We start from the raw sequence: 9,405 nt of genomic DNA on the forward strand, positions 1-9,405 counted from the left end.
TCACTTTTCTGTTGGGTTTACAATTTTTCCCATGAAGAGGATGCTCTTAGTATACTGATCAATGATCAACAGCAAGAATGGATGATTGAATTTAACAATGGGAGGAGCAGAATAAGGAACAAAATTTATGCTGCTGGCTGCTGCAGCCTCTGTGCCATTCTCATGAATCTTCAGCAGGGCCTTGTGAGTAGCCTACAATAAAATATAGCAAGAATTAATGTAAGTGGAAGATGTAGTGTGAGATTATTCAAATTTACACAAATTTAATTCAACTACTGCCTTTCACAAAAATTGCTGTTAAGCCAGGAACCAGGAAGAAGGGTGCTACAGACCATTGTGGGTTTTTTAGCAATGTTCTCTCAAAAAGCAAATATTTACACATTCAGTGTTCCTCACCACAAGCGTATCAATGCAGACCTTAGCAACTGCACACCTCATGGAATTAACTGAAAATAAAATAGCCAAGCAAATTCACAGGGAATGTCAGTTTCAAAGGGGAAGGAAAAGGAGCTCCAGAATTGCTCTGTGACTATTCCTAACAGCACATGCATTACAGTTTAGCCAGGTAGAAATTTGATCTTGATACCAAATTTTTTGTTAAATTATTGTTGGGAATTTGTAGTCTTTTTCTTTTACTAGCCCCAAAATGTTAGAAAATTTTAAGTGTTGTTTTCCAAATGGCTGTAAAAATGCTCGTGTTTATCTTCACATTATTTTCAGTAAATGGGATGTTTTCCTCAAGTCTGGTCCATTTTACATTGTTAGCACTCAACTGGGCCTTCAATGGTAATGACAGCTTCTAATTTAAAATTATAGAATGCATGTTAGAAAAAGGCCACTTTTTTGGTGCATATGCTGATGCAAGACACACACGACAGAGTTATTCATAGGCATTTCTTTTACATGCAGAAAATATGCTGTGTTTGGGTTCCTGGTTAAATGCTAAACCCACCCCTCCGTCTACCCTCCACCTTTGCTTGTCAGACAAAAGAAGATATCCTTATTTCTAGATCTTGGAGAAGTCTGAGGTACTTTAAAGGGAATTCATCAGCTAAATGTTCTATTTCCGCCAGGCCTAGCAATAAGTAAAATTTCACAAGTGAGCTTAGGGTAAGTCAATTGGCTGTTAAGGAATCCACAGGTGGTTGTTTCTGCTGATAAACTTACTTTTGAAACCTTCACATCACGGTTTCCTGTGATTCCAGACAGATCAGCCCGATTAGAAAACACGTCAGTAACACCCAGATTCATTAAGATCCTCTTTAAGTCATAGGTGCCTGAAATTGATAGTTTTGGGATATACAATTCCATCCTCCTGTCAATTCAAACGTAAATTATGGTAGTTATTGCAATCAGAGCATGCCTTGGACTGAAGATTTCTTATTTGTTGGTGGTTCTTGTGTGCTAAAATGCTAGTCTTTTAATCTAAAAATCATGGCAAGAAAAAGAAGATAGGAAGATGCTGTCTGGAGGATAGGAAAGTATGGAAGGAGAAAGACATCAGTTCATATTTCTTGTATGATTCTGCAACAAAGTCACTTTATGACAAGTATCCCAGCATTTTTGGGACAAAGTTTGCATTCTTTTTCTAACCTGGAAAGTTCTGCTTTTGGAATTCATACCCCATTCCCTCTGAGGGATCTGAATGCTATGTCACAGTATTACCACTCTTAAAGTATTTTGCTTGAGACAAGGGAAATGGAGACCCTTAGTATCAACTAAAAAATGTTTTTGAGGAAAAGAATTAAATTTCCCACCTCAGAGATCTCTTCTCTCATCGCAAGGCAATGCTGATTCTAATTTTCGCTGAACGTATCAAATCATTTGGTCTGATCACTTACAGTCATTCTATTGTTTAAACCTCCCATCAAAAATAAAAGATAGTAACTGCAAAACTTGACCATAGCATTCAGACTTTGGATTCTGACTACCTCGAATCATCAAATCAAAATACTCTATTTACCGTCTTTGAAGAGATCTTTTCCATTTAGAAACAGTGTTTTTTGTCAGGGCACGTTCCAACTGTTTCATTTTTCCTTTACTGGGCAGGATAAACAATGCTACAGCATCTCCCTTGTAAGGAATCTGCACCACCATGCAAGACAGCTTTCTGTCAGAGTATGCTTTATAAAATCCATCTCGAATCATCATCTCCACTTCAACTGAGGTCTTTGCATTCACATGGAAATAGTCCTTGTGAGTCCCTTCAATATTGAAAGGATTTTCCCAGTAGGCTTAAAATCAAAAGAGAAAGAATGGAATTGAATACTTATTTCGGTGAGGATATATTAATATAGTACAGACAAATGTGAAATAAATAAAATTGTATCTGAAGATGTACACTTATACTTGAAGATAAAAAGTATTCCAAGTTTATTAAGTATCTTATTCCCTGTAACAATTAAATATCACAGGTTAAATTTTGTATGGAGTTGTACACCAACTTTCTAAGTCAGATAAATTAAATGAAGTAACTTGATCATATTACCTTATGTTTTATTGAAGCAAATGAAAACTGTCCAGAATCCAGGGATTTGCTGTCTGTTTTCAGAATATTGCTTGTAAAGCAAGTTTCACAGTGGATGTCTGACTTTTAAAAGGTAGCATGTTATGCACCTTACATGGTTTTTTATATGTTTTTCTTCTTGTGGCACCAAGGAAAAGCTTACGTGCTAGAGAAACACAAACTTTAGGACCTGAACATAACTGCAGTGTGATATATGGAATGGGGGCTCAAGGTCTTCAGTCTTCAAAATGGTTTGCTCTTGATGTTTAGTCAATTGAATTTTCTATGTATTTTTTTTTTTTTTGTAATAAAAGCAGGTCATTCTCTAAACAAATAGGGATTACAGCTTGTCATTCTGTATGTTTTTTGGCTTTTTTTTTTTTTTTAAAACGTTGAATAGAAATAGCCTAATTTGAAAAATAAATAATGGAAGGTAAACTCCACAGTATTCTGATTACTTTATAAGTTTAAGCCTTCTCCCTTGCCCTCCAGAAAAGAAATGCACTCTGGTATGGTACTCAGACTAGGAAACCTGAGATTAGGGCACCCAAATTTATGAAGTAGTTGAAATAAAATCTTTTTTTATTTTGCTGAAAGTTCATAATTTCCAAATATTCCTCTCTGGGTGGGAAATTCCATGTATGTCCTGCATGCTGCAACAAATGAACACCCAAGAAGTTAATAATTTCCAAAGCAGTACATTCAAATACCTCTTGGGATATGTGTAAAATGATGACAAGGTGTAGAACATTTGGATTCAAACTCCAGAGGTACCTACCCATTTAATAGTCGTGGACCGTAAGTAAATTAAAGGTTTTGTCAATCTTTGTTAATCATCATCTTCAAAATTTAGTTTTCTATTAAATTTCTACACATACAATGTGAAAACAGTTTAAGTTTTAAAATAATAAGTATATGACATTAGGATTATTTAACAATGCGTGAATTTGTTGTGCTCTGGCAATTAATTGCCTGAACACTGAAGTTACAATATTCCCTGAATATTGTAACTTTTATGCTTTGAAGTCTAAATACATGACAGAAAAATTTAGATGTGGAAGAAGTTTCAGAGTTGAAAGCTTTCAAATTTTTTTCATAATAATCTCATCCAAACACATTCATTTAAAAATTATTCAGAAATAACTTGGTGTACTTGTTTTACTTCAGGTGAAACAGCACTAAGTAGATGTACTAAGTAGCATCCATGTGACTTACCTTTGAAATAAATGTAGTTAACAATTACCATCAGAGTGTTTGGATCAAGATCCTCAAGTATTTGCTTTATATTCCCATGAGTTTTATTCTTTACATAATCATTGATCTCTTTTTTAGCTTCAGCGGTATTCTGGAAGCTACTAGAGAGAGCTTTTCCTCTGTACAGTTTTTTGATGTCCTTCAGAAACGTTTTGGTTGGCTTCAGGCGTTTGTCCATGAACAGGGTGTTCCCCATGCTCAGCTGCACCTGGCTGCCAGGGCGGTTCAGCAGGAGGAGGAGCTGACAAAAGCCATCGTGTATCTCCTCCTCCTGGATGCTGGTGAGGTTAAAGGCCAGTCCTCCCAGCACCTGAGCCTGGCTAGTGCCTCGGGAGCCCAGGGCCAGAAGGGCAAGGGCAGCAGAGATGCTGACTGGGGAAAAGAAGATGTTCTTGCCAGGCTCTTGAGTGGTTGCTTGCCTGTAAAACTGAAAGGCAAAGTCTGTATTGCTTGAGACTATCCTTTGGCAGGACTCAAGAGGATCTCCCTCATGGGAGTACTGCTTCTGAGGGTCAGCTGCCTCAGGCTGGTGAGCAGTCTGGGTCAGGCTGTGGACACTGAGGTGGAGCATGGCCACCAGAAAGCACAGTGGGAGCACGGCCTCCATCACTCTTCACAGATACTGCGTGGACAAAGAACAAAAGGTCTTGGATGGCGGAGGTTGGCTCTATCGACATCTCATCTTTTATTTCTGTCTGCTACTGCCTTCAAGTGGAAATCACTGTTATGTCCTGGCCTCCTCCTTTGCTATGGAAGTGTTTTTTGAATCCTCGTGCTTCTGAGTTTATCTGTAATTCCTGTCCATTGATGCCTACATCAGTTCTACTTTACTCCAGCTACAAAAGTTCCTTGTTAGTAGGGAAAGAAACATGTGAGTATTAAAGTAAGATAAGAGTCCAAGGGAGAGAAGGATTGAAAAGGTGCATTTTTTCCTTTTTTTTAAATGGCAAAACAACACATTAAAAAATTCTGATTAATTATTTTGTGTTTTTGTCTCTTAAGACCTCCTAGGATTATTGTGCTGTTAGGGTTTGAATGAGATTTATGTTCTATGGCAGTGCTACACTGCCATATCAAAAGGAAACAATATGAGATTGCAGAATTCAAAAGTGCTATTTTCTCTTATTCCTGACTAATTTTACCATACAAAGTGACTAATCAAAAGAGCTAGTAATTTTTTTTTGCTTCAATACCTGATTAAATTAGAATGTGTTTGTCTATTTTAAATGACCACTCATGTCACTTGTCTTCCAGATGGGTTCCTTCTTGTGTGTATCCCATATCTGGTTATGGGAAGGTGGGACCATTGGTGTGGACTTGACCTCTCCATTCTTTCCAAGCTTCATACAAGCAGGAAAGTATCCTTTTGTAAGGTAAATATGCCTAAGGCCAAAGTAGTGCTCAGCAGCAGGATTGGATCAGGGCATCTTGGACATTTGTGGTGGCTGTGACCACTTTTTACCTTTACTTTATTTGTTTACTGCTTTCTCTTTTACCAGTTGGACCGGGAACATGCTAGGATGATTTATGGTGTCTAGGATGCTTAGCCTGTCAGAAAACAAGTAAGAGCTATTCCCATTAAAAAAATATGGTACCAGTGATTAGAAAAGCTCTAAATAGCCTTCACTTAATGCCCTACTTGAAACAGAACAGCTTCAGGCAGAAGATCACAAGCTACCTGCTTACCCTGCAGTCAATGGTAAAGGCACTCAAAGACATGGGTTCAGCAGAGCAGATGAGATGTTTACTGGATTTTCTCCACCTTGGGACAGCACTCTGACCACTAAGGTTTGGGTGAAAAGGAGCCAGCTTGTCTTTCTGCAGCTTGGCTGTGTGTAAATTGGAATTTACAGAGGACACTGGCATAACAAAATCAGTTTGTGCATCCTGTCTGGGCCATCTTAGTGTAAGCAAGGCACTTACTCATTGACTTCAGTTGTGGTTATCTGATTGTAAGCTTTAGGGAAAATTAGTAATGATTAATAAAATTGACAGTTGAAAAGTCAGTATATTTCTATTATTGAAGCTTATTTGTTCTAGATGTTTTTGAGCTATTTGGGATAAATATCCAGAGCAGAGTAATACTCTGTGGAGCTGCTATAATGAATCTCCAGAATCTGCTATTCAGTATTTCTTGAAATTAGGTTCAGCTGTCATTTGAGTACTTAGAAACTAGGTTTTACCTTGAAAGCAGATGTGCTTTATGACTCATTTAGCTAAATACTGTACATTGGGTCAAAATCATTAAAGTAAAGATAACTGGGTACTTACTTTACATTCAGAAGGCTCTTGCTCTCAATGGGCTCTGCTGTTTCTTGCTGCTTTACTCGTAGTGCTGTTTTCCTCTGTTAAACATTACATGGCTTCAGATACAGATTACCTAGAAGCACAAAGCTGAATGCTGATGAAGCCAGTGTTCTTGGACCTTGTATGCATATGTCCACATCTCTTCATCCAAATAGAACAAAGACCACAGGCTGCTCAGCAGAGCAGAGCATTGCATCCCAAAGGGTATGCAACTCCTAAGCAAATATTTATTGGAAATTATATTTTGGTGTCAAGAGCAGCCACTCTGCCCTAGGTACTCTGGGATGAATATAACCATTCATCTGGAGACTCAATTTTGCCCAGCACTAAGCTCTGAAGGCCGGAGTGAGGGAGCTACAAGGAGCATGGCTTGTCCTCAGTCATGCTGGCTGGACTCCACTTAAATGTCAATATCTCATCTTTTATTTCTACACAGTAGAAACCACACAGGTCACTACTCAGCAGCCAATGAGTTCTCTTGGTCTCATAAATAAAGAAGGTACCTCATTCAGTCTTGTAGGAATGGTGAATTTTAGGTCTGTGGCCTAAATTGTGAGGCCATTGAATGGTCTCCTCACAATCAAATGATTCTTTCTGTATCTCTGTTAAGAACCACCTAGCCTATCAAGATCTGAAACTTAATTCAGCACTTGAAAAGGCTGTATAAAATACATGCCATCACTGCAAGTGCCCAAGTGCCCAAAGACAATACTGAACAAATGCAACTGCTGTAATATATACAGCAACCTAGTCTCAAACACATCAAATAATAGCAAATGATGAAAGAGAGTAACCCAGAAATGTTAACCAGTACTAAATCGAGGCAGTCTCAGACTGTGAGTCTCACCCTTTCAATAAAGATGTATTTCCCTGGGATCTCCCAAAGGAAGATGAAGGTAAGTGCTGTGAAGCAGGTCTACCACCATTCACAAGTGGATGAGCTGTTCAGAGGCAGGAGGATACCTGCTTAGTCTCTCTGCCTCTGCCGCACTTTGCAGGCCTTGTTACTGTCTGCTCAGCAAGGGACAGTACAATCCCCTTGATACTCTAGAACCAAGGAGATGTGAATGTAAAACTGTGTAAGCACAGCAGTCCCCCGCTATGCTGCCTTCAGAGGTCATTCTCTACCTGCTGGGATCCATGGTCTTGGTCATGCAGATAGGTTCCCTGTATGGTGTTTACAGACCCAGCACCGCTTTTTAATTTTCGTTGTTTATTTTTTTTAAATTTCAGAATACAGCTGAACTCTGCATGTTCTCCTTAGATATAGGCAAAGTCTGCTGTTAAGTATTTTGATTTTGAATTTGTATTTTTTCTTATTAGAGTACCGATTGCTGCTGTCCCTCAGAGCAATTGTGAGGCTTGATGGAATAGCCTGTTTTGGTTTTTTACCAGCCACAAGAACTCTGCATTGAAATTGAATGAATGTGTAAGCCAGAGTGCCTGATGGCACAAGTGCAGTCTTTCAGGGAAAGCAAGAGAGGTGCTCATGGTGCTCTAAGGCAATCAGGCTGTTGGTGGTTCTGGGGCTTCTTTAGTCATAGAGGTGAGCAGTGTTAAATATTTACACTTCTGTTAAATGTTACATTGATAAAAAAACCCTGTCTGAGGACATAGATAAATGCTGATGTAGCCATGCAGAGAAGGTAGGAGTCAGTGCTCCCCAGGCCAGCTGGCTTTCATGTTTGTTGTCCCCAAAGACATAACAGCCACCTGCAAACACTGAAGAGCAGAGGCCCATGGCCATGAGCAGCTGTTCTACAGGATACACCTCCCTAGCTTATGGCCAGCTAGTGACACGAGTGCTGAGGTGTCTCCTGAAGTGTGTTATGGCCTGCACTGTGGCTTTAGGTTTTTGATCATGCAGCTTGGGCATCTGCTTCAACATGGTACTAAGAAGAGCAGATCAGAAGAGGTAGTTAATATGTGACTTGGTTTTTTTTTCCCCACAAATTAACTTGGCAGCAGTTCAGAAACTGTCCTGCACTCAGAGACTTCCTTAGAGCCTTGGTTTGGTCACAACAGAATAGGGACCCTGGGCAGTGGACTCCACTGTGCAGCTGCAGGGCCAGCTGAAGCAGAAGGTAGCAGGAGAGAGATAGTATTGTAAAGAATTACATGCAAACATTGAGGCTAATTCTGGATTCCTTCTATGACTCTGAGGTGAACCAAAGCATACTTCAGTACAATGAGAAAACTTTCAGAGACATAAACACAAATGTTTTGCTGTTCAGACATTTATCTCTTGTTGAAAATCAGCATGAATTGATTTTTGAAACTCTTTCAAAATCTGCTTCTGTTTGCTTCAATTATCCTTGTTGTCATGAGGTGGTGGCTTGAAGATGAGGTTCATCATCCTGCCAGGGAGGTCAGCAGAGGTTCTCCAAGCCAGCAGCTGGTCCACCCCAGGGCCTGCTTATGAGACAGTAATGTGTAAAGGATGCCTACACTGCTACTTTGTTTTACACCTTAGTTCCTTCTTAAAAATGGGACTGTATTCCTACTATTTTATTTGAGATGCTTCTTTTAAAAGCTACCTATCTCCTTTCATCTGCAAATACTCAGCATGCCTTGCCTGTAGCCCCAACCATGCCCCGCTGAATGCAATGCAAACCATCACTCTATAGAAACATTTCTCAGACTGCTACAAAACTCTCCTGTCATTCTGGGCACTCTGAAATAAAAGTAATGGCGCTGTCTCAAAGCAGAAAAATGTCAGCCTTGGCTGAGGAAGGACCTGGATGAAGTATTTGCAGAGCAGTCCCAGCCACCCAACTCGAGATCTATAACATCCACCTAACAGAATACATACCTGGTGTGGATGTGAAATCCTCTCTACTGGCTGGCCCAAGGCTGTCTTCATGTCCTATCTGCAAAGACAGGACTTGCATTACCAAAATTCACCATTGCTGACCCTGGCACTGGGCTCCAGCTGAGAGGATGCAGTGACCGTGGGGGAGCTGAGGGGTGGCAGCTCTGGGACAGCAGTCAGAGCTAGGGTGAAGAACTTACCTAAAGTATGTCTTGAAGGCATCCATGGTTGCAGTCAGATTTTCCCTTTGATTTCTATTCCTGCAACAGGACTGAAAGGTCTGCCTACCCCTGGCCTTCCAGTCAGCAGGGGAGGAAGAATGCATGGAAGGTAAACCACACTGTTCTATCATGGTTCACATAAAAAACTTTCCTGCATTTGTTTTCCCACAAATATTTTTCATAGTTCTGTTATCCCATTTGACAGAACCCATGTGCTGGTTTACACTGTAGATGGAGATTAATGTTAAGAACTTTTTGCTTTAATGAGTCTTTAATAATTTGCGTAATTTGAGAGGTAAACATAT

General features: G+C 39.7%; 1 protein-coding gene across 1 annotated transcript; it reads right to left on the reverse strand.

The window, feature by feature from the left end:
• Positions 1–4,489, reverse strand: LOC134550621 (alpha-1-antitrypsin-like). The gene is made up of 4 exons (XM_063397354.1): positions 3,722–4,489; positions 1,964–2,234; positions 1,168–1,315; positions 1–192 (listed from the first exon to the last, which is right to left on the reverse strand). Exons 1-4 carry the CDS (start codon positions 4,365–4,367, stop codon positions 1–3), a joined length of 1,257 nt encoding a protein of 418 aa, XP_063253424.1. The 5' UTR covers positions 4,368–4,489.
• Between the last annotated feature and the right edge of the window lie 4,916 nt (positions 4,490–9,405).

The sequence above is a fragment of the Prinia subflava genome, chromosome 5, assembly GCF_021018805.1.
Source record: "Prinia subflava isolate CZ2003 ecotype Zambia chromosome 5, Cam_Psub_1.2, whole genome shotgun sequence".
Lineage (NCBI taxonomy): Eukaryota > Metazoa > Chordata > Aves > Passeriformes > Cisticolidae > Prinia > Prinia subflava.